Source organism: Haliotis rubra, unplaced genomic scaffold (genome assembly GCF_003918875.1).
Source record: "Haliotis rubra isolate DU_JTF1 unplaced genomic scaffold, ASM391887v1 Scf302, whole genome shotgun sequence".
Classification (NCBI taxonomy): Eukaryota; Metazoa; Mollusca; class Gastropoda; order Lepetellida; family Haliotidae; genus Haliotis; species Haliotis rubra.
Genome location: NW_025766972.1, coordinates 1,173,990 through 1,200,534, shown reverse-complemented (window position 1 = coordinate 1,200,534; position 26,545 = coordinate 1,173,990). Strand labels below are relative to the sequence as shown.

The window sequence follows — 26,545 nt, the reverse complement described above, 5'->3', positions numbered from 1 at the left end:
GATGTCCAAGATATTTTTATGGATTTAAACAAATCACATGCGTCAAACGCGTGTTCCTACTGACGATGACATCAAAGTAAAGGGACAAAACCCTTGTCATCATTTAAGCGCACGATTAGCACGTGCATGTTTGGCATAATCTTTTCTGAATAGATTATCAAAATACACATTTTTGATTGCAACAACTGTTTAATAGGAATACGACATTAGAACATACTCGCCTAAGACTTATATCAACAAAGCTGACACCTAAAACATAATATTTTTATGGCCTAACACGATTGTATTCAGTGAAATGAAATTGCATCCATCCATAGGGAAAGTGCCACAACCATCAAGAGTTAATCAGTGGTCCGTGCTTGTACAACATGCTAGCTTCACAACACAAGTGATGTGTGTATATTATTAAAGACTTACTCCGTAAAACTTAGCCTCGTTCGCTCTGAAATCGATTTGCACTCCGTGCACGCGATGACATACAGACTGACACAATTAATACAGTGTTTCGTTCAAGACTTGAACAGACATATGTAATTAAAACGACCAAGCCAGTTTCCTTTCAGTACACAAACACAAAGAGACAACAACGTATAGCAATGGATGGATAAGAAAAAGTAATTTGTCTCAGGAGACAATTATATAACATTCAGATTCCATTATCCCGAACCAATTATAAGAGTTATGTGATACAATATTCATCTGAGATCACGGGCTTAGTTATCGTTACATTTTCTTTGAATGTCTCAAGCATTGATCTTCGTTCTCTTTCTTCTCCTTTCAGTCACACGTATGCACTATGCCCGAAGTCCATGTCAGGCTTACTTTGATCCATGCAGGAAGCAAAGGTACTGTCAGTCCCCATGGTCCCTTGTGTGGTAATCGTTCTCCAGTTACTGGCTCTCTATAGCCCATTTTAACACTGAGTTCAGTTTGACTTAACCACTACAAAACATGTCTGTGAAAAGGGCGAAGTGTGATCGAAGCTTAATATGTTTGAGTTGAATGTTTACAAGCAGGTAATGGTGTAGGTTGTCCAAGAATTGTCGTTGACGTGATGTGAAGACAAGGCTTTGTCGGTTAGCAGACAGTTCTCATCTGTCGGCGCTGTTGCACTGTAGCTGAAGTCGATGCATGAATGATGCTGGTGACAAACGATGCCGCAGTCGCCGGCTGTCATTGCCGACGTGGTCAGGAACGGCTCGGACACCTTCTTGTTCCTGGACGGTTTGTAGTATGAGCCTAGAGAAAGGTAATTCTGTTTAATGTGTGAACGATTATTGTTCAACGCTATATCGTCGTCAAAGTCGCATGACGCGCCATCAGCAATGTCCTGACTACCCAATCCATCTATATTGATTCTGGTATGACAAACGGAACGTGGACCAACACAACACCCGAATCTTCTAAAAGATCTGATTATAAAATTATAATACATTTTTATTTAACTCCAAACTCCACATTTATGACTTGGAAAATCTAGAAGACAAATTAGTGATGTACATCATAACCAACGTCCAACAACATCGGGGTATTAAACATGCCTTCACCGCCGCTGGCGCTCAAATCCTTTCAGTGGCCTCTTAGGACCATACCGAGGCCACTCGTACCGGTTTTGCTCATCTCAAAATCTCTCATAAAGAGAGCGGGAGGGCAAACAAAATTTAAACCAATAAAAATATTTTCGTAAATCACTAACTGTCAAAACTATTATTGTATCGCGTATTAATAAAAGTTCATATTAAAATGTAGATCGCGTGAGGACGCCTCGCTTTGTTTCAGAATCAGTTTTTTAATAGATGGATCTAGCTGACCTGTGCAAGGGTAGGTTTATGTATATATCGCATCAAGGCATACATTTCCACAGTGACGGAGAAATTTGAGATAGTATAAGAAAACATTTTATCATTTCACTTCATGACAATTCAGGGGACTGGGACCGGGAGATGGGGAGTACTGTAATACGGACAGCCTAATCCGAGTACAATGATATAATGTATTATCTCACTCTCTCTAACTTAGCTGATGAATATAAAAGAGATTAATAAAAATTAGTACTTTGACTAAATGGTTCACTCACGATATGGTTTTATTGTCCCTTCCCCTTGCACGTCAACATGCCCGATTCCGAAGAGTGAGTTGCTTGTAGCTCGCTGTACAACACGGACAAAGCGGACAGGGAAGGTGGCATTGCAGGTGAAGGTGAACTCTTCCCCGACAGCAAGAGTGTTAGGTACCTCTCCACACCACTTCACTTGAACGTCAGAGCAGAGGCTGACATCCTTGTCCATCACCTCTACGGAGGCATTTTTCATGTAGATAGCTGTAAACAAATAGTCCAGGGTATGTATTAAAAAGATAATGTTTGGTTAGTACTGTTTGGTGAGGTTATTCTTACCTATAGTGAGATACATAAGGAATCTTACCCGTGTGTCTAATATATCACCATATATCGGCCAGCCTCGGATATTTTAACTTTTATCAACGTGTGTTGATATTATTGATATCAGTAGACACGAGGGTGAGATTTTATTTATCATCAAAAATAACTCTTCATTAGTTTTCAATGAAAAATGTACATCTCTGAACACGGTACTGCCAATAAACTTGCACCGCAGTGAGGTCATAGCATTCTGACGTCATCAAGTTCATGGCGTCATAGCATCGTCACGGCATTGTAGAAAATCTACTGTTAAAACGATATCTCCTGTGGAACAGTTTTGGATGATAAAGAGAGAATCTCACCCGAGTGTCTTTTGATACCAAATATATCACCACGAGTTACAAATTTGTACTTTCATCAACGAGTGTTCATATATTTGGTATCAGAAGACACGAAGGTGAGATTCTAGTTGTCATAAAGATCACTCTTCATTAGTTGTCAGTGACAAAGGTACATCTCTATACATGGTACTGCCATTAGACTTGCAGTGCAGCGATGTCATAGCATTGCTGCGTCATCAGGTTTCTGACGTCATGACATTGTGAGTCATGTAATTGATGCCGTCAGGGCATTGTACAAAATCTACTGTCAAATCCATATCTCACAGGAGATATCGTTTGATCTCACACAAGCAATATCTCTTGTGAAACACAGTTTTGGATTATACATAATAACTAAAACAATAATTCTTTACATTTAAAACAGGTATTGTGTTGCGCCATTTGTTTATTTACAAATTATTATTAACAAGAATAAATCCTTAAATGCATGAATGCATGTCATTAAATGCATTCAGTACAGTAGCTGAAGCTTGTTGAATTTGCAATGAAATTGATATAACATTATGCATGGTTATGCACTCTTCAAAAAACCAGAAACGCATAGGTGATTTTGAGAATATTGGACTCATGTAGCTGCAGAAGAAACAATACAAATATACTATTTCTTACCAAAACGTCATCTTTGTGTGATTGTAAACAGCTTTAGCGCCAAACCTCGACAATATACAGTACAACCAGAAATAATTGAGAATTTAAAGATTGTAATTTTTTATATTATTTTCACTCATTACTCACGTATTAATGTGAATATTAGCAGAACATAACTCCAAATTCAAAGACAGATGAACAGTTAGTATTTTGTCAAGTCACCATGGGCAGCAATGCAGGCTTCAATGCGGCGGGGCATACTACTGATCAAAGAAGTTAGAAAGTCGTGGTCCATGCTGTCCCAATCTCGGATCATCTCTTCTTTCATTTCCGCAATATTTGTCCGATTTTTTCTTATTGACATTTCCTTCATAAGTCCCCTCTCAGTGGGCTAGCACTATAAAACCAGCTTAAGTCTGGGCTAGTACAAGCATCCGCACATACACATACACACGCATGCACGTCGTCATATGAGCGAAATATTCTCAAGTACGACGTAAAACCTAATTTCACCTCACCTCATCAGTCCCCAAACATTTTCTATTGGATTTAAGTCAGGGCTATAGCTTGGCCAATCTAATAATGTCACATTTTGGGTCCGAAACCAGGCCTGTGAATGCTTTGAACGACGTTTTGGGTCGTTGTCCTGCTGGAATATCCAAAACTTTCCATAGAAGACGTGAGAAGATGGACGTAAATGTCCCTAGAGAATATCTGTGTACCGCTCACTGTTCAGATTGCCTTCAAATACACAGAGGGGATTGCCCCTAACACAGATATGCCACCCCACACGTTAAATTTCGGACTGTACTTTGGGCGCTGATACAAAGGTTTTTCAGTTTGTTTGGAAACAGCCACACAGAACTTTCATCTGAGAAAATCACAGTGTCCCAGTTAAAATACTAGAAATCCAATTAAACATATTCCTAAAATTCTCAATAATTTCTGGTCATACTATATGTATTATTTTCACGGGATGAAACAAAAGTGAATTGCCGTGAATAACTTACACCAACTGGAGTAGGTGGCTGCAGTGACGGTGATGTTGCTGATGTTGAAGTAGCCTCTGAGGTCCACCTTCCACCAGGACGGGTTGTCGTTATTTGTTAATGATCCAAGGGATGCATGTGCCTTATTTAGAGCACGGCTAGCAACATAGCTGGAATAGGTACTGCTCTGCGTTGCATCTTTCCCATTTGAAATGTTTTCACCTGCAAGGAAAATATGACGAGATATGATAATTAAAAATAATCTTGTATTTGTGTGAATTGTGAGTGAATGGATTGTCTTGTTTCGTAAAATTTCCACCTGTATCACATTAAATTACTGTATATCTTCGGACTGAGCCGTCCCCTGGCTGCTTAGTTTTGACTGTAACAGGGATTCATAAATAAGGAACGTCTGGCGTACTGCAGGCTCCAGAATAGATAGACAGAGGCAGGTACGCCTGCATGGAGTGGTGCAGGCTCCAAGATAGATAGACACAGGCAGGTACGTCTGGCGTGGTGCAGGCTCCAAGATAGATAGACACAGGCAGGAACGTCTGGCGTGGTGCAGGCTCCAAGATAGATAGACACAGGCAGGAACGTCTGTCGTGGTGCAGGCTCCAAGATAGATAGACACGGGCAGAACGTCTGTCGTGGTGCAGGCTCCAAGATAGATAGACACGGGCAGGTACGTCTGGAGTGGTGCAGGCTCGAAGATAGATAGACACAGGCAGGTACGTCTGTCGTGGTGCAGGCTCCAAGATAGATAGACACAGACAGGAACGTCTGTCGTGGTGCAGGCTCCAAGATAGATAGACACGGGCAGGTACGTCTGGAGTGGTGCAGGCTCCAAGATAGATAGACACAGGCAGGTACGTCTGGAGTGGTGCAGGCTCCAAGATAGATAGACACAGGCAGGAACGTCTGTCGTGGTGCAGGCTCCAAGATAGATAGACACAGGCAGGAACGTCTGTCGTGGTACAGGCTCCAAGATAGATAGACACAGACAGGAACGTCTGTCGTGGTGCAGGTTCCAAGATAGATAGACACAGGCAGGAACGTCTGTCGTGGTGCAGGCTCCAAGATAGATAGACACAGGCAGGAACGTCTGTCGTGGTGCAGGTTCCAAGATAGATAGACACAGACAGGTACGTCTGGAGTGGTGCAGGCTCCAAGATAGATAGACACAGGCAGGAACGTCTGGAGTGGTGCAGGCTCCAAGATAGATAGACACAGGCAGGTACGTCTGTCGTGGTGCAGGCTCCAAGATAGATAGACACAGGCAGGTACGTCTGTCGTGGTGCAGGCTCCAAGATAGATAGACACAGGCAGGTACGTCTGTCGTGGTGCAGGCTCCAAGATAGATAGACACAGGCAGGAACGTCTGTCGTGGTGCAGGCTCCAAGATAGATAGACACAGGCAGGCAGGAACGTCTGTCATGGTACAGGCTCCAAGATAGATAGACACAGGCAGGAACGTCTGTCGTGGTGCAGGCTCCAAGATAGATAGACACAGGCAGGAACGTCTGTCGTGGTGCAGGCTCCAAGATAGATAGACACAGGCAGGTACGTCTGTCGTGGTGCAGGCTCCAAGATAGATAGACACAGGCAGGAACGTCTGGAGTGGTGCAGGTTCCAAGATAGATAGACACGGGCAGGTACGTCTGGAGTGGTGCAGGCTCCAAGATAGATAGACACAGGCAGGTACGTCTGGAGTGGTGCAGGCTCCAAGATAGATAGACACAGGAACGTCTGTCGTGGTGCACGTCTGTAGACACAGTGTCTGTGTGGTGCAGGCCAAGATAGATAGACACAGGCAGGAACGTCTGTCGTGGTGCAGGCTCCAAGATAGATAGACACGGGCAGGTACGTCTGGAGTGGTGCAGGCTCCAAGATAGATAGACACAGGCAGGTACGTCTGGAGTGGTGCAGGCTCCAAGATAGATAGACACAGGCAGGTACGTCTGGAGTGGTGCAGGCTCCAAGATAGATAGACACAGGCAGGTACGTCTGTCGTGGTGCAGGCTCCAAGATAGATAGACACAGGCAGGTACGTCTGGAGTGGTGCAGGCTCCAAGATAGATAGACACAGGCAGGAACGTCTGTCGTGGTGCAGGCTCCAAGATAGATAGACACAGGCAGGAACGTCTGTCGTGGTGCAGGCTCCAAGATAGATAGACACAGGCAGGAACGTCTGTCGTGGTGCAGGCTCCAGATAGATAGACACAGGCAGGAACGTCTGTCGTGGTGCAGGCTCCAAGATAGATAGACACAGGCAGGAACGTCTGGAGTGGTGCAGGCTCCAAGATAGATAGACACAGGCAGGTAACGTCTGGAGTGGTGCAGGCTCCAAGATAGATAGACACAGGCAGGAACGTCTGTCGTGGTGCAGGCTCCAAGATAGATAGACACGGGCAGGAACGTCTGTCGTGGTGCAGGCTCCAAGATAGATAGACACAGGCAGGAACGTCTGTCGTGGTGCAGGCTCCAAGATAGATAGACACAGGCAGGAACGTCTGTCGTGGTGCAGGCTCCAAGATAGATAGACACAGGCAGGAACGTCTGTCGTGGTGCAGGCTCCAAGATAGATAGACACAGGCAGGTACGTCTGGAGTGGTGCAGGCTCCAAGATAGATAGACACAGGCAGGAACGTCTGTCGTGGTGCAGGCTCCAAGATAGATAGACACAGGCAGGAACGTCTGTCGTGGTGCAGGCTCCAAGATAGATAGACACAGGCAGGAACGTCTGGAGTGGTGCAGGCTCCAAGATAGATAGACACAGGCAGGTACGTCTGGAGTGGTGCAGGCTCCAAGATAGATAGACACAGGCAGGTACGTCTGTCGTGGTGCAGGCTCCAAGATAGATAGACACAGGCAGGTACGTCTGTCGTGGTGCAGGCTCCAAGATAGATAGACACAGGCAGGAACGTCTGTCGTGGTGCAGGCTCCAAGATAGATAGACACGGGCAGGAACGTCTGGCGTGGTGCAGGCTCCAAGATAGATAGACACAGGCAGGAACGTCTGTCGTGGTGCAGGCTCCAAGATAGATAGACACAGGCAGGAACGTCTGTCGTGGTGCAGGCTCCAAGATAGATAGACACAGGCAGGAACGTCTGTCGTGGTGCAGGCTCCAAGATAGATAGACACACGGGCAGGTACGTCTGGCGTGGTGCAGGCTCCAAGATAGATAGACACAGGCAGGAACGTCTGGCAGGAACGTGGTGCAGGCTCCAAGATAGATAGACACAGGCAGGAACGTCTGTCGTGGTGCAGGCTCCAAGATAGATAGACACAGGCAGGAACGTCTGGCGTGGTGCAGGCTCCAAGATAGATAGACACAGGCAGGTACGTCTGGAGTGGTGCAGGCTCCAAGATAGATAGACACAGGCAGGTACGTCTGGCGTGGTGCAGGCTCCAAGATAGATAGACACAGGCAGGTACGTCTGGCGTGGTGCAGGCTCCAAGATAGATAGACACAGGCAGGAACGTCTGGCGTGGTGCAGGCTCCAAGATAGATAGACACAGGCAGGAACGTCTGGAGTGGTGCAGGCTCCAAGATAGATAGACACAGGCAGGAACGTCTGGCGTGGTGCAGGCTCCAAGATAGATAGACACAGGCAGGTACGTCTGTCGTGGTGCAGGCTCCAAGATAGATAGACACAGGCAGGAACGTCTGTCGTGGTGCAGGCTCCAAGATAGATAGACACAGGCAGGAACGTCTGTCGTGGTGCAGGCTCCAAGATAGATAGACACAGGCAGGAACGTCTGTCGTGGTGCAGGCTCCAAGATAGATAGACACAGGCAGGAACGTCTGTCGTGGTGCAGGCTCCAAGATAGATAGACACAGGCAGGAACGTCTGTCGTGGTGCAGGCTCCAAGATAGATAGACACAGGCAGGTAACGTCTGGAGTGGTGCAGGCTCCAAGATAGATAGACACAGGCAGGTACGTCTGTCGTGGTGCAGGCTCCAAGATAGATAGACACAGGCAGGAACGTCTGTCGTGGTGCAGGCTCCAAGATAGATAGACACAGGCAGGAACGTCTGTCGTGGTGCAGGCTCCAAGATAGATAGACACAGGGCAGGAACGTCTGTCGTGGTGCAGGCTCCAAGATAGATAGACACAGGGCAGGTAACGTCTGTCGTGGTGCAGGCTCCAAGATAGATAGACACAGGCAGGTACGTCTGGAGTGGTGCAGGCTCCAAGATAGATAGACACAGGCAGGTACGTCTGGCGTGGTGCAGGCTCCAAGATAGATAGACACAGGCAGGAACGTCTGTCGTGGTGCAGGCTCCAAGATAGATAGACACAGGCAGGAACGTCTGGAGTGGTGCAGGCTCCAAGATAGATAGACACAGGCAGGAACGTCTGGCGTGGTGCAGGCTCCAAGATAGATAGACACAGGCAGGAACGTCTGGCGTGGTGCAGGCTCCAAGATAGATAGACACAGGCAGGAACGTCTGGCGTGGTGCAGGCTCCAAGATAGATAGACACAGGCAGGTACGTCTGGAGTGGTGCAGGCTCCAAGATAGATAGACACAGGCAGGAACGTCTGTCGTGGTGCAGGCTCCAAGATAGATAGACACAGGCAGGAACGTCTGTCGTGGTGCAGGCTCCAAGATAGATAGACACAGGCAGGAACGTCTGTCGTGGTGCAGGCTCCAAGATAGATAGACACAGGCAGGAACGTCTGTCGTGGTGCAGGCTCCAAGATAGATAGACACAGGCAGGAACGTCTGGCGTGGTGCAGGCTCCAAGATAGATAGACACAGGCAGGTACGTCTGGAGTGGTGCAGGCTCCAAGATAGATAGACACAGGCAGGTACGTCTGTCGTGGTGCAGGCTCAAGATAGATAGACACAGGCAGGAACGTCTGTCGTGGTGCAGGCTCCAAGATAGATAGACACAGGCAGGTACGTCTGTCGTGGTGCAGGCTCCAAGATAGATAGACACAGGCAGGAACGTCTGTCGTGGTGCAGGCTCCAAGATAGATAGACACAGGCAGGAACGTCTGTCGTGGTGCAGGCTCCAAGATAGATAGACACAGGCAGGTACGTCTGTCGTGGTGCAGGCTCCAAGATAGATAGACACAGGCAGGAACGTCTGTCGTGGTGCAGGCTCCAAGATAGATAGACACAGGCAGGTACGTCTGGCGTGGTGCAGGCTCCAAGATAGATAGACACAGGCAGGAACGTCTGTCGTGGTGCAGGCTCCAAGATAGATAGACACAGGCAGGTACGTCTGGAGTGGTGCAGGCTCCAAGATAGATAGACACAGGCAGGAACGTCTGTCGTGGTGCAGGCTCCAAGATAGATAGACACAGGCAGGAACGTCTGGAGTGGTGCAGGCTCCAAGATAGATAGACACAGGCAGGAACGTCTGTCGTGGTGCAGGCTCCAAGATAGATAGACACAGGCAGGTACGTCTGTCGTGGTGCAGGCTCCAAGATAGATAGACACAGGCAGGTACGTCTGTCGTGGTGCAGGCTCCAAGATAGATAGACACAGGCAGGTACGTCTGGAGTGGTGCAGGCTCCAAGATAGATAGACACAGGCAGGAACGTCTGTCGTGGTGCAGGCTCCAAGATAGATAGACACAGGCAGGAACGTCTGTCGTGGTGCAGGCTCCAAGATAGATAGACACAGGCAGGAACGTCTGTCGTGGTGCAGGCTCCAAGATAGATAGACACAGGCAGGAACGTCTGTCGTGGTGCAGGCTCCAAGATAGATAGACACAGGCAGGTACGTCTGGAGTGGTGCAGGCTCCAAGATAGATAGACACAGGCAGGAACGTCTGTCGTGGTGCAGGCTCCAAGATAGATAGACACAGGCAGGAACGTCTGTCGTGGTGCAGGCTCCAAGATAGATAGACACAGGCAGGAACGTCTGTCGTGGTGCAGGCTCCAAGATAGATAGACACACAGCAGGAACGTCTGTCGTGGTGCAGGCTCCAAGATAGATAGACACAGGCAGGAACGTCTGTCGTGGTGCAGGCTCCAAGATAGATAGACACAGGCAGGAACGTCTGTCGTGGTGCAGGCTCCAAGATAGATAGACACAGGCAGGAACGTCTGTCGTGGTGCAGGCTCCAAGATAGATAGACACAGGCAGGTACGTCTGGAGTGGTGCAGGCTCCAAGATAGATAGACACAGGCAGGTACGTCTGTCGTGGTGCAGGCTCAAGATAGATAGACACAGGCAGGAACGTCTGTCGTGGTGCAGGCTCCAGAGATAGATAGACACAGGCAGGAACGTCTGTCGTGGTGCAGGCTCCAAGATAGATAGACACAGGCAGGTACGTCTGTCGTGGTGCAGGCTCCAAGATAGATAGACACAGGCAGGAACGTCTGTCGTGGTGCAGGCTCCAAGATAGATAGACACAGGCAGGAACGTCTGTCGTGGTGCAGGCTCCAAGATAGATAGACACAGGCAGGAACGTCTGTCGTGGTGCAGGCTCCAAGATAGATAGACACAGGCAGGAACGTCTGTCGTGGTGCAGGCTCCAAGATAGATAGACACAGGCAGGTACGTCTGTCGTGGTGCAGGCTCCAAGATAGATAGACACAGGCAGGTACGTCTGTCGTGGTGCAGGCTCCAAGATAGATAGACACAGGCAGGAACGTCTGTCGTGGTGCAGGCTCCAAGATAGATAGACACAGGCAGGAACGTCTGTCGTGGTGCAGGCTCCAAGATAGATAGACACAGGCAGGAACGTCTGTCGTGGTGCAGGCTCAAGATAGATAGACACAGGCAGGAACGTCTGTCGTGGTGCAGGCTCCAAGATAGATAGACACAGGCAGGAACGTCTGTCGTGGTGCAGGCTCCAAGATAGATAGACACGGGCAGGTACGTCTGTCGTGGTGCAGGCTCCAAGATAGATAGACACAGGCAGGAACGTCTGTCGTGGTGCAGGCTCCAAGATAGATAGACACAGGCAGGTACGTCTGGAGTGGTGCAGGCTCCAAGATAGATAGACACAGGCAGGAACGTCTGTCGTGGTGCAGGCTCCAAGATAGATAGACACAGGCAGGAACGTCTGTCGTGGTGCAGGCTCCAAGATAGATAGACACAGGCAGGAACGTCTGTCGTGGTGCAGGCTCCAAGATAGATAGACACAGGCAGGAACGTCTGTCGTGGTGCAGGCTCCAAGATAGATAGACACAGGCAGGTACGTCTGTCGTGGTGCAGGCTCCAAGATAGATAGACACAGGCAGGTACGTCTGTCGTGGTGCAGGCTCCAAGATAGATAGACACAGGCAGGTACGTCTGTCGTGGTGCAGGCTCCAAGATAGATAGACACAGGCAGGAACGTCTGTCGTGGTGCAGGCTCCAAGATAGATAGACACAGGCAGGTACGTCTGTCGTGGGTGCAGGCTCCAAGATAGATAGACACAGGCAGGAACGTCTGTCGTGGTGCAGGCTCCAAGATAGATAGACACAGGCAGGAACGTCTGGAACGTGGTGTGGTGCAGGCTCCAAGATAGATAGACACAGGCAGGAACGTCTGTCGTGGTGCAGGCTCCAAGATAGATAGACACAGGCAGGAACGTCTGGCGTGGTGCAGGCTCCAAGATAGATAGACACGGGCAGGAACGTCTGTCGTGGTGCAGGCTCCAAGATAGATAGACACAGGCAGGTACGTCTGTCGTGGTGCAGGCTCCAAGATAGATAGACACAGGCAGGAACGTCTGTCGTGGTGCAGGCTCCAAGATAGATAGACACAGGCAGGTACGTCTGGAGTGGTGCAGGCTCAAGATAGATAGACACAGGCAGGTACGTCTGGAGTGGTGCAGGCTCCAAGATAGATAGACACAGGCAGGTACGTCTGTCGTGGTGCAGGCTCCAAGATAGATAGACACAGGCAGGTACGTCTGTCGTGGTGCAGGCTCCAAGATAGATAGACACAGGGCAGGAACGTCTGTCGTGGTGCAGGCTCCAAGATAGATAGACACAGGCAGGTAACGTCTGTCGTGGTGCAGGCTCCAAGATAGATAGACACAGGCAGGAACGTCTGTCGTGGGTGCAGGCTCCAAGATAGATAGACACAGGCAGGTACGTCTGTCGTGGTGCAGGCTCCAAGATAGATAGACACAGGCAGGAACGTCTGTCGTGGTGCAGGCTCCAAGATAGATAGACACGGGCAGGAACGTCTGTCGTGGTGCAGGCTCCAAGATAGATAGACACAGGCAGGAACGTCTGTCGTGGTGCAGGCTCCAAGATAGATAGACACAGGCAGGAACGTCTGTCGTGGTGCAGGCTCCAAGATAGATAGACACGGGCAGGAACGTCTGGAGTGGTGCAGGCTCCAAGATAGATAGACACAGGCAGGTACGTCTGTCGTGGTGCAGGCTCCAAGATAGATAGACACAGGCAGGTACGTCTGGAGTGGTGCAGGCTCCAAGATAGATAGACACAGGCAGGTACGTCTGTCGTGGTGCAGGCTCCAAGATAGATAGACACGGGCAGGTACGTCTGTCGTGGTGCAGGCTCCAAGATAGATAGACACAGGCAGGAACGTCTGGAGTGGTGCAGGCTCCAAGATAGATAGGATAGACACAGGCAGGAACGTCTGTCGTGGTGCAGGCTCCAAGATAGATAGACACAGGCAGGAACGTCTGTCGTGGTGCAGGCTCCAAGATAGATAGACACAGGCAGGAACGTCTGTCGTGGTGCAGGCTCCAAGATAGATAGACACAGGCAGGAACGTCTGTCGTGTCGTGGTGCAGGCTCAAGATAGATAGACACAGGCAGGTACGTCTGTCGTGGTGCAGGCTCCAAGATAGATAGACACAGGCAGGAACGTCTGTCGTGGTGCAGGCTCCAAGATAGATAGATAGACAGGCTCCAGATAGATAGACACGTCAGGTACGTCTGTCGGTGCAGGCTCCAAGATAGATAGACACAGGCAGGAACGTCTGTCGTGGTGCAGGCTCCAAGATAGATAGACACAGGCAGGAACGTCTGTCGTGGTGCAGGCTCCAAGATAGATAGACACAGGCAGGTACGTCTGTCGTGGTGCAGGCTCCAAGATAGATAGACACAGGCAGGAACGTCTGTCGTGGTGCAGGCTCCAAGATAGATAGACACAGGCAGGAACGTCTGTCGTGGTGCAGGCTCCAAGATAGATAGACACGGGCAGGTACGTCTGTCGTGGTGCAGGCTCCAAGATAGATAGACACGGGCAGGAACGTCTGTCGTGGTGCAGGTTCCAAGATAGATAGACACAGGCAGGTACGTCTGGAGTGGTGCAGGCTCCAGATAGATAGACACAGGCAGGTACGTCTGTCGTGGTGCAGGCTCCAAGATAGATAGACACAGGCAGGTACGTCTGTCGTGGTGCAGGCTCCAAGATAGATAGACACAGGCAGGTACGTCTGGAGTGGTGCAGGCTCCAAGATAGATAGACACAGGCAGGAACGTCTGTCGTGGTGCAGGCTCCAAGATAGATAGACACAGGCAGGTAACGTCTGTCGTGGTGCAGGCTCCAAGATAGATAGACACAGGCAGGAACGTCTGTCGTGGTGCAGGCTCCAAGATAGATAGACACAGACAGGAACGTCTGTCGTGGTGCAGGCTCCAAGATAGATAGACACAGGCAGGAACGTCTGTCGTGGTGCAGGCTCCAAGATAGATAGACACAGGCAGGAACGTCTGTCGTGGTGCAGGCTCCAAGATAGATAGACACAGGCAGGAACGTCTGTCGTGGTGCAGGCTCCAAGATAGATAGACACACGGGCAGGTACGTCTGGAGTGGTGCAGGCTCCAAGATAGATAGACACAGGCAGGTACGTCTGTCGTGGTGCAGGCTCCAAGATAGATAGACACAGGCAGGTACGTCTGTCGTGGTGCAGGCTCCAAGATAGATAGACACAGGCAGGAACGTCTGTCGTGGTGCAGGCTCCAAGATAGATAGACACAGGCAGGAACGTCTGTCGTGGTGCAGGCTCCAAGATAGATAGACACAGGCAGGTACGTCTGGAGTGGTGCAGGCTCCAAGATAGATAGACACAGGCAGGTACGTCTGTCGTGGTGCAGGCTCCAAGATAGATAGACACAGGCAGGAACGTCTGTCGTGGTGCAGGCTCCAAGATAGATAGACACGGGCAGGAACGTCTGTCGTGGTGCAGGCTCAAGATAGATAGACACAGGCAGGAACGTCTGTCGTGGTGCAGGCTCCAAGATAGATAGACACAGGCAGGTACGTCTGTCGTGGTGCAGGCTCCAAGATAGATAGACACAGGCAGGAACGTCTGTCGTGGTGCAGGCTCCAAGATAGATAGACACAGGCAGGAACGTCTGTCGTGGTGCAGGCTCCAAGATAGATAGACACAGGCAGGTACGTCTGTCGTGGTGCAGGCTCCAAGATAGATAGACACAGGCAGGAACGTCTGTCGTGGTGCAGGCTCCAAGATAGATAGACACAGGCAGGTACGTCTGGAGTGGTGCAGGCTCCAAGATAGATAGACACAGGCAGGTACGTCTGTCGTGGTGCAGGCTCCAAGATAGATAGACACAGGCAGGTACGTCTGTCGTGGTGCAGGCTCCAAGATAGATAGACACAGGCAGGTACGTCTGGAGTGGTGCAGGCTCCAAGATAGATAGACACAGGCAGGAACGTCTGTCGTGGTGCAGGCTCCAAGATAGATAGACACAGGCAGGAACGTCTGTCGTGGTGCAGGCTCCAAGATAGATAGACACAGGCAGGAACGTCTGTCGTGGTGCAGGCTCCAAGATAGATAGACACAGGCAGGTACGTCTGTCGTGGTGCAGGCTCCAAGATAGATAGACACAGGCAGGTACGTCTGTCGTGGTGCAGGCTCCAAGATAGATAGACACAGGCAGGAACGTCTGTCGTGGTGCAGGCTCCAAGATAGATAGACACAGGCAGGTAACGTCTGTCGTGGTGCAGGCTCCAAGATAGATAGACACAGGCAGGTACGTCTGTCGTGGTGCAGGCTCCAAGATAGATAGACACAGGCAGGAACGTCTGTCGTGGTGCAGGCTCCAAGATAGATAGACACAGGCAGGAACGTCTGTCGTGGTGCAGGCTCCAAGATAGATAGACACAGGCAGGAACGTCTGTCGTGGTGCAGGCTCCAAGATAGATAGACACAGGCAGGAACGTCTGTCGTGGTGCAGGCTCCAAGATAGATAGACACAGGCAGGAACGTCTGTCGTGGTGCAGGCTCCAAGATAGATAGACACAGGCAGGAACGTCTGTCGTGGTGCAGGCTCCAAGATAGATAGACACAGGCAGGAACGTCTGTCGTGGTGCAGGCTCCAAGATAGATAGACACAGGCAGGTACGTCTGTCGTGGTGCAGGCTCCAAGATAGATAGACACAGGCAGGAACGTCTGTCGTGGTGCAGGCTCCAAGATAGATAGACACAGGCAGGTACGTCTGTCGTGGTGCAGGCTCCAAGATAGATAGACACAGGCAGGAACGTCTGTCGTGGTGCAGGCTCCAAGATAGATAGACACAGGCAGGAACGTCTGTCGTGGTGCAGGCTCCAAGATAGATAGACACAGGCAGGTACGTCTGTCGTGGTGCAGGCTCCAAGATAGATAGACACAGGCAGGAACGTCTGTCGTGGTGCAGGCTCCAAGATAGATAGACACGGGCAGGAACGTCTGTCGTGGTGCAGGCTCCAAGATAGATAGACACAGGCAGGTACGTCTGGAGTGGTGCAGGCTCCAAGATAGATAGACACAGGCAGGTACGTCTGGAGTGGTGCAGGCTCCAAGATAGATAGACACAGGCAGGTACGTCTGTCGTGGTGCAGGCTCCAAGATAGATAGACACAGGCAGGAACGTCTGTCGTGGTGCAGGCTCCAAGATAGATAGACACAGGCAGGAACGTCTGTCGTGGTGCAGGCTCCAAGATAGATAGACACGGGCAGGAACGTCTGTCGTGGTGCAGGCTCCAAGATAGATAGACACAGGCAGGAACGTCTGTCGTGGTGCAGGCTCCAAGATAGATAGATACACAGACAGGAACGTCTGTCGTGGTGCAGGCTCCAAGATAGATAGACACAGGCAGGAACGTCTGTCGTGGTGCAGGCTCCAAGATAGATAGACACAGGCAGGAACGTCTGTCGTGGTGCAGGCTCCAAGATAGATAGACACAGGCAGGAACGTCTGTCGTGGTGCAGGCTCCAAGATAGATAGACACAGGGCAGGAACGTCTGTCGTGGTGCAGGCTCAAGGATAGATAGATAGACACAGGCAGGTACGTCTGTCGTGGTGCAGGCTCCAAGATAGATAGACACAGGCAGGAACGTCTGTCGTGGTGCAGGCTCCAAGATAGATAGACACAGGCAGGTACGTCTGGCGTGGTGCAGGCTCCAAGATAGATAGACACAGGCAGGTACGTCTGTCGTGGTGCAGGCTCCAAGATAGATAGACACAGAGGAACGTCTGTCGTGGTGCAGGCTCCAAGATAGATAGACACAGGCAGGAACGTCTGTCGTGGTGCAGGCTCCAAGATAGATAGACACAGGCAGGAACGTCTGTCGTGGTGCAGGCTCCAAGATAGATAGACACAGGCAGGTACGTCTGTCGTGGTGCAGGCTCCAAGATAGATAGACACAGGCAGGAACGTCTGTCGTGGTGCAGGCTCCAAGATAGATAGACACAGGCAGGTACGTCTGGAGTGGTGCAGGCTCCAAGATAGATAGACACAGGCAGGTACGTCTGTCGTGGTGCAGGCTCCAAGATAGATAGACACAGGCAGGTACGTCTGTCGTGGTGCAGGCTCCAAGATAGATAGACACAGGCAGGTAACGTCTGTCGTGGTGCAGGCTCCAAGATAGATAGACACAGGCAGGTACGTCTGGAGTGGTGCAGGCTCCAAGATAGATAGACACAGGCAGGTACGTCTGGAGTGGTGCAGGCTCCAAGATAGATAGACACAGGCAGGAACGTCTGGAGTGGTGCAGGCTCCAAGATAGATAGACACAGGCAGGAACGTCTGTCGTGGTACAGGCTCCAAGATAGATAGACACAGGCAGGAACGTCTGTCGTGGTGCAGGCTCCAAGATAGATAGACACAGGCAGGAACGTCTGTCGTGGTGCAGGCTCCAAGATAGATAGACACAGGCAGGTACGTCTGTCGTGGTGCAGGCTCCAAGATAGATAGACACAGGCAGGAACGTCTGTCGTGGTGCAGGCTCCAAGATAGATAGACACAGGCAGGTACGTCTGGAGTGGTGCAGGCTCCAAGATAGATAGACACAGGCAGGTACGTCTGGAGTGGTGCAGGCTCCAAGATAGATAGACACAGGCAGGTACGTCTGGAGTGGTGCAGGCTCCAAGATAGATAGACACAGGCAGGTAACGTCTGGAGTGGTGCAGGCTCCAAGATAGATAGACACAGGCAGGAACGTCTGTCGTGGTGCAGGCTCCAAGATAGATAGACACAGGCAGGAACGTCTGTCGTGGTGCAGGCTCCAAGATAGATAGACACAGGCAGGAACGTCTGTCGTGGTGCAGGCTCCAAGATAGATAGACACAGGCAGGAACGTCTGTCGTGGTGCAGGCTCCAAGATAGATAGACACAGGCAGGTACGTCTGTCGTGGTGCAGGCTCCAAGATAGATAGACACAGGCAGGCTCCAAGATAGTCTGTCTGTCGTGGTGCAGGCTCCAAGATAGATAGACACAGGCAGGAACGTCTGTCGTGGTGCAGGCTCCAAGATAGATAGACACGTCTGGGCAGGAACGTCTGTCGTGGTGCAGGCTCCAAGATAGATAGACACAGACAGGAACGTCTGTCGTGGTGCAGGCTCCAAGATAGATAGACACAGGCAGGTACGTCTGGAGTGGTGCAGGCTCCAAGATAGATAGACACAGGCAGGAACGTCTGTCGTGGTGCAGGCTCCAAGATAGATAGACACGGGCAGGAACGTCTGTCGTGGTGCAGGCTCCAAGATAGATAGACACGGGCAGGAACGTCTGTCGTGGTGCAGGCTCCAAGATAGATAGACACAGGCAGGAACGTCTGTCGTGGTGCAGGTTCCAAGATAGATAGACACAGGCAGGTACGTCTGGAGTGGTGCAGGCTCGAGGACAGATAGGCACAGGCAGGTACGTCTGTCGTGGTGCAGGCTCCAAGATAGATAGACACAGGCAGGTACGTCTGTCGTGGTGCAGGCTCCAAGATAGATAGACACAGGCAGGTACGTCTGTCGTGGTGCAGGCTCCAAGATAGATAGACACAGGCAGGTACGTCTGTCGTGGTGCAGGCTCCAAGATAGATAGACACATGCAGGTACGTCTGTCGTGGTGCAGGCTCCAAGATAGATAGACACAGGCAGGTACGTCTGTCGTGGTGCAGGCTCCAAGATAGATAGACACAGGCAGGAACGTCTGTCGTGGTGCAGGCTCCAAGATAGATAGACACAGGCAGGAACGTCTGTCGTGGTGCAGGCTCCAAGATAGATAGACACAGGCAGGAACGTCTGTCGTGGTGCAGGCTCCAAGATAGATAGACACATGCAGGTACGTCTGTCGTGGTGCAGGCTCCGAAGATAGATAGACACAGGCAGGAACGTCTGTCGTGGTGCAGGTTCCAAGATAGATAGACACGGGCAGGTACGTCTGGAGTGGTGCAGGCTCCAAGATAGATAGACACAGGCAGGTACGTCTGTGGTGCAGTGGTGCAGGCTCCAAGATAGATAGACACGGACGGGCAGGAACATCTGTCGTGGTGCAGGCTCCAAGATAGATAGAAATAACGCTCCGTACTTTTTGTTTTATATTTTGTCATCTAGTAACGCCACGCGTTGGTGATTATTGCACACAACCATAAGCCTGTTCTTGCAGTTCATCAAGCCATAGAGAGAGAGAGAGAGTTTACAGTCAAAATTAAAAACCGTGTCAGAAGAGTTTTCCATCAGTCATTCAAAACCATTATTGACTAAAAGTAAAGTCGGCTGATGTCACAACACCTTGTCTATTTTCTGGTAATAGCAGTTCTAAATATATCCTCAGAATGGACAAGACAGATAAAGCAGAAACGTCAAATTCTTGTTCCATCCGAAGTTGATCTCAATAAAAGTGGCAAAATCCGTTTTATCATTTTAACGCCAATGCGTCAAATAGCCTCGAAATGAATAAATGTATGGAGATGTACACGTTTGATTGGAACAGCTTATTTTAAAACAACACAAGACATAAAAAGATACATAAAATCAATAATTTTTGATGTCAACTTCCTTATTTTGAGGTACACGACGAATACAGAATACAGAAGTTGACATCCATATGAATCCTTGATTTTATGTGTATCATTTCTGAATGTCATTCAAAGGCTTTGAAAAATTAACACTGACTGACTGACTGAGTTTGTTTTACGCCGCTTTTAGCAATATTCCAGCAACATCACGGCGGGGGACAACTGAAATGGGCTTCACACATTGTACCCATGTGGGGATTCGAATCCGGGTCTTCGGCTTGACGAGCCAACGCTTTAACCACTAGGCTACCCCACCGCCCCTGAAAAATTAACATTCATCTGAAACATTTAATGAACATTTAAAACCTTATTTTCTATGGTCTACGCGATTTACAGTTATTGAAATGACCACGATTCAGCCATGATTCGAGTATCCAACCCATATAGAGTTAATCAGTTGACTGTACTGTTCTGGACACAGCCAACTGCTTCACAACACAACCTTCAAGTGATGTGTGTATATTATTAACGACTTACACAAATTAGTTTGCTCTGTAATCGATTTGAGTTCTTTTCCACAATGACTAACATAGACTGAAGCCTTAAATACACTGTTTTCTTCAGGATGACATAAACGTGTATTTTTAACGTCACGTACATTATCAAAAAAGTCACGTTCTTGAGTTTTTACTTATGATGATGTCCCTGACTTAATTGCTCTGGGGGATTAAGGTCAGGAACGATGCTGTCCATTGCATTAACTTGGTGATGATGTGTCTGGTGTGATGGGGTATTAGGTCTTAGTTCCGAAATCGTACATCCATTGGCGGTCATTCTGCAAAGTTTATGTTTTGTCTTGATAGGCTTAAAGTGAGTGAGGGAGTATGGTTTAGGCCTTGTATAGCAGTATTCCAGCAATGTCATGGCGGGGAACACCAGAAATGGGCTTAACACATTGTACCCATGTAATGAATCGAACCCGGACCTTCGGCGTGACGAGCGGACGCTTTAACCACTAGGCTACCCCACCGCAGAGACAGGCTTATAGATACAGATCTTATTTAAACGGTGTAGATACCAACACATTTACCAAGCAAGTGGGTAAAACACTGATAGAAGCAAAGTTGTGTTTCTACGGTTAATGTACAGGCTGTAATGTTGTTTGAGGTTTACACAATAGATAAGGCTGATGTACAAGGTGTGACAAAAAGTAGGGATTGAGTTTGTATTAACTATAATTAAGTTATTGAAGAGGAAGAGCATGTTTTATAGCAGTGTCCCTTATTTGGCTAAATCAACCCCATTGTCTGCCATTGCTGGAAAAATCTAAAACCTTCTTATCAATTTCAGGAACAATCAAAGCATTACAAGCCCTTTGTGTATCAATGGTGATGATGTTGGAATTGTAAATGATTATAGATAACATGGCACAATTATAGATAGTAAATTGAATTAGAATGCTAATACACATGCTGTTTTCAAACAATGTCGTAATAGATTACATTTCCTGCGCAAGTTGAGATCATTTAACGTAAATGAGCGGGTTTACTCTCTGAACTGAACTGAACTGAACTTTTATTCACTCAGGCTGCAAACTGCAGCATAAGAGGTATATAAATGATATTTACATCTATATACAACATAAAAGTATATACAAACGGTATGATAGGTGCAATGTACATCGAGCTAGTTACATATTAAGTTATTGAAATTATTTCTTAAATAAAGCCATAATTATTTTACAAAAAATTGAAAGTTTTCTTAAAGTTCCTAGTTTCTTGGTGTTAAATGGGATATTCATTTTATACATATATGGTCTAATATAATAATACTTCTGGATATATTTTTCTCTTTCTAATTCTAATTTGGGACATATAAATAAATAATGAAATTCGTCACCAATATCATTTAGGTTACACATAGTACACCTCTATCATTTACTGGGATTCGTCGCCATCTACCTGTCTCGATTGGAAGAAAATGATTTGAAGTTCGAAATTTTAACAAGTTATTGTAATGCAGAAAATTTAGGTATGGTTCAAAGTTGAGAGATGGATTTTTGAAAATGCTATAAGTGGTTGCTTTGGAGGAGGTTTCAATTGTTGACATCCATGTTTGCTGATAAATATCTTTTAATTTACTTTTGATAACAGTTTTAAGCCAAAATATACTTTTATAATTTTAAGGATTTCCAGATAAAACTCAGTCCAAGATTGTCGAAAATTCTCTCAAGATAGATTCTCCATTTATGTTCACACTTGCCAAATATATAATCGTTGCATATTAATTTATATATTAAGAGGCATAATTTTGATGATTTTCCGCTTAAAAGTTTAGCCCAAAAACATACCATTCTGCTTTTGATAACATATACAAGTGGGAATCTACCAAACTCACCATGTAACATAAAGTTAGGTGTACTTTTCCTGAGTGATACTAAATATTTCAGAAAGCGTAGATGGACATTTTCAAAATACCAAAACCCCATTCCAAAGCAAGAAGCATTTTCAAAACCCCAGACCTCACATCCATATAAAAGAATTGGGGTGACCATACAATCAAACAATTTCAAATGACAATCAATGGAAAGTTTAAATTTTCTGCCTTGGCTTAATACAAAGAACATTGCTATTGTTGCCTTTTCCACCAGTATACGTTTGGTTTTAGTAAATTTACTATTCTTTTGTAGTGTAATGCCAAGATAGGGATAATAATCTACATTTTCCAGGATAGTATCTCCAATATTGAAACTTCTTTTATATTCTTTTGTGGATCCACCGAAAATAAGAAATCTGGATTTGGATGAGTAAATTTTAAGTTTCCATTTTTTACAATAATTATGAATAGAATGTAATATATTTTGCAGATCACAAGGGTCTGAGGACATAAGGACGGTATCATCAGAATATAGCAAGGCAAAAAGTGTACTGAGCGTATCTAAGCGGTTGTGGAAATCACCGGGTTTAAGTTGTAAACATGAATCTGAAGCTAAAGCACCTTCAAGATCATTAAGAAATAATGAAAACCAAACTGGAGACAAATTCTCTCCTTGGCGGACACCTTGTTTACATAAAAAGAAATTAGAATAACTACCGCCGTTACAAATACATGATTTTATATTTTGATACATGTTAATAATTACCTTAAAGCATTTAATTCCCAGATATGTTATTTTGTAAAAGTTTTTTCCAGAGCCCTGATCTCCAGACGGTATCAAATGCTTTTTGGAAATCGATAAATGCGCAATATAATTTGTTTTTGAGACATTTTAATAGTTCCGAAAGGTGAAATAAACTGAAAATATGGTCTGTTGCCGAATATCCTTTTCTGCAACCAGCCTGAGCTTCAGAACGAATTTGGTTTGATTAGATGAATTTATTTAATCGGCTGTTTAAAATAGATGTGACAAGTTTTCCAAAACAGCTTAGTAGTGTTATTGGTCTATAATTTTCAGGGGTTTTAGGATCGCCTTTATTTTTATAAATTAGTTTGATGATACCACTTATCTGGGAAGATACCAGTGTCAAGTACAATGTTAAAAAGTTTAACATAAATATCTATGAATATATCAATCGTAGTAGAGATATATGTGCCCACTTTTGGAAATGGGCAGTGTTAAAACAACAGAGGGATTAGGGTATATGTCTGTATCAGGCTAGTGGGCAGTAGTATATAGTATAGTCTACTCTCCTGATCTGCGCCAAGAGAATTTTTTATTATATTATCGTTATCATGCTTATATGTATTTCTTATGCAACCATATGTCAACGCCCATTGATGATCGCCACATCCGGACAATTCATCTGAGAAATCGTTTTGTAACGGCGACGTCAACGGCAGCGACGGCACCGTATCAGGCGACTAAGAGAAGATGGTATTTGAGCAGGTCGACCATACCACGGAGTACATCTGACTCTTCAAAACCGACGTCGCGATTGACATGGGCCAGGTGAGTTCGACGTTGGCAGATGCGTGATTGGCTAAGTGTGATGTTCACCGACGTGAGTAGCGTTTACTTGTACAGTAATGACGGCTGGGCTCATGTTTGACAAAACAATATAATGACACTCTTCTTCATATTCTGGGCTTTCGTGCTCCAATCAAAACTAGAACTTTCATTCAAAAGCCAGGACGCCCACGGTACAACCACATTGTACACCAGGCAAAGACGTCGGGCTGAACGAACGTGGCGAAAGTCAAAACTGGAGTTGACCGTCAAATATACAATTCTGTGAGGAGTAAGTGTCGTAAACACATTCAAGGAAGCAAGCGTGCATACTGCAGACAACAGATTGTTGATCTCTCTGACAAACCACGAAGAAGTCCACTCTATCTTGTGGTGACCCGTGAAGAATATTGATCTTCAGTAACCTATGCTTGTCATAAGAGGCGACTAACGGGATCGTGTAGTCAGACTCGCTGACTTGGTTGACACATGTCATCGGTTCCCACTTGCGCAGGTCGATGCTCATGCTGTTGATCACTGGATTGTCTGGTCCAGACTCGATTATTTACAGACCGTCGCCATATGGGTGGAATATTGGTGAGTGCGGCGTAAAACTAAACTCTCTCACTCACTATCTTGTGGTGTTCCTCAAGGCTCCGTAATGGGATCTGTCCTCTTCCTCCTGTACATGAATCAACTTACTGGCATCATCAACTCCTTTAATACCTTCCATTTCTCCTATGCTGACGATAATCAGCTTGTCATTGCCTTCACCCCAGATGCAATGGCAGCTACCTTCAAGAACACTGAAAACAGCAGAGCCAAGATAAGAGCATGGATGACACAGTTTTAAAACTGAATGATGATAAAACCGAAGTAGTACCTATTGGCAAATCACAACACCTGAAGATTATCACAAGTGAAAACATAACAAAAAGTTCCTCACAGGTTGCTTTTTCTCCTTGGCGAAGGGTTTTGGCGTATGGCTAGAGTCTGATCTCTTCATGGATGTACATATCGACAGACTGTGTAAAACCTGCTATTTCCATTTGCTCAGGATTGGGAACATCCGGAGTACATCACAAAAAGAAAGTGCGAAGACTAATCAGATGTCTAATTTCATCAAAACCATTATTGCAACGGACTGTCTGTAGGTCTTAACAGGGTTCAGCTTAAAAGACTGCAGAAAATACAGAATACGGCTGTCCGCATCATTTCGTTACAGTCAAAATCATGTCACATTACTCCAGTCCTCAAATCACTTCATTGGTTCCCCATGCCACCACAACCAAGTCCTATCCTACCTCACAGACTTGATTACTGTGAACACACCAGCCTGAACTCTTCGATCTCAGAATCAGCTACTACTTACTTTCCGACTCTCCTCATTTGGTAAACGATCGTTCTTTCATGCAGCCCCAAGACTATGGAATTCACTGCCAGTCCACATCAAAGACTCTGATTCTCCGACAGCTTTCAAATCACAACTGAAGACTTATCTTTTCTCCTCTGTATATAACTGACTCTCTCCCTCTTTCCCCTGTGGTTTGAGCATGCACCAGTGTGTGGATTATAGCGCATAACAAATAGCCATTATTATTTTGTTTACAGACGAGTAGGTGAACGTTTAGCGCCGAATTGCGTTCAGCACGTCCAACCGTTTGGGGGGCGGTGGGGTAGCCTAGTGGTTAAAGCGTTGACTCGTCACGCCGAAGACCCGGGTTCGAATCCCCACATGGGTACAATGTGTGAAGCCCATTTCTGGTGTCCCCCGCCGTGATGTTGCTGGAATATTGCTAAAAGCGGCGTAAAACTAAACTCAGTCAGTCAGTCAGTCCGACCGTTTGGAACCGGTTGCGTAATAGTTTGGCTAGATATCTGCGGCGATCTCAAAACGAGACTTGTGATTATTCATGGCAACATGAAGCCACAGGGATGACACGTTGTGACCTGTCGTGTTGCCATTTATCCAGCAACAACCACGTGGCATTGTCTACCAACACGATAACGCAAGGCCTCATACGGCAAGACTGACAAACGACTTTCTGCATAACACTAACATCGTTGTTTTTCCGCGACCAGCATGGTCTCCCGACATGAATCAGATAGAACATTTATGGGACCACCTGGATCGACAACAATGTCTCCTACAGGAATGGCAACGAATCACGCCTAATGCCATTCGTCGTCTTACGCCATCAATGCGTTGACGTGTTTTGGCGTGTATTGAAGCCAATGGTGGTCACACTCACTATTGATTCAACATTTGATGACATTTTGCAGAAAAAACGCCTTGTTGATTTGTGTAAAAGTTCAGACTATGATACCACGTGTCTTTCAGAGTCAGTCTAATGGTACTTTCGACTTTGTATGAAATTGTGTACATTTGCTGTAGAATTGAATACCCTATTGAAATTATACAGATGTTCATTTAAATATGCTTTTGTTTTCTTTTCAAGTTTGGTATACAGCACACACTGTATACTTTAACGTTTTGAGAAACATTAGTTTGCCAACGCTTTAACCACTAGGCTACCCCACCGCCCCTAGGCAACAATATAAAGACGTAGGCCTACATTTACTTCGTTTTCTTTCAATCCTAACATTTTTTACCACTGTCAGATGTTAAGTTAAACTTCAAAATGTTTTCATTTGGGGTGGTCAGGCTCGCCGACTTGGTTAACACATGTCATCGTATCCCAGTTGCGTAGATTGATGCTCATGCTGCTGATCAATGGATCGTCTGGTCAAGATCGACTCGATTATTTATAGACCGCCTCCATATAACTGGAATATTGCTGAGTGCGGCGTTCAACAACAAACCGACAAACCATAGAAATGGTAATGATAAAAGTGAAGAATACTTCTAAAACTTTTACAAAATCGTTTGGTACAAATTCCCTGATACCGTAAAATATCAAAAGCACATGAGAGAATTTAGTTCAGTGAAGCTACACAGATAAGCCGAAGTGCGAACGGTGGGATCCGAACCCTCTTCGTTCATCGTGTGTTGTCAACAGCTAAATTTCCAGCATTGTGTCATGGTTTCATCACCAGGACCGAATTGCGA

The 26,545-nt window shown here is 47.3% G+C and overlaps 1 protein-coding gene across 1 annotated transcript; it reads right to left on the bottom strand.

The window, feature by feature from the left end:
* Positions 1–666: 666 nt before the first annotated feature.
* On the bottom strand, positions 667–24,864 carry LOC124282764. Its single transcript, XM_046718791.1, has 5 exons — positions 24,848–24,864; positions 24,178–24,281; positions 4,380–4,580; positions 2,078–2,320; positions 667–1,239 (listed from the first exon to the last, which is right to left on the bottom strand). Exons 1-5 carry the CDS (start codon positions 24,862–24,864, stop codon positions 1,007–1,009), a joined length of 798 nt encoding a protein of 265 aa, XP_046574747.1. The 3' UTR covers positions 667–1,006.
* Between the last annotated feature and the right edge of the window lie 1,681 nt (positions 24,865–26,545).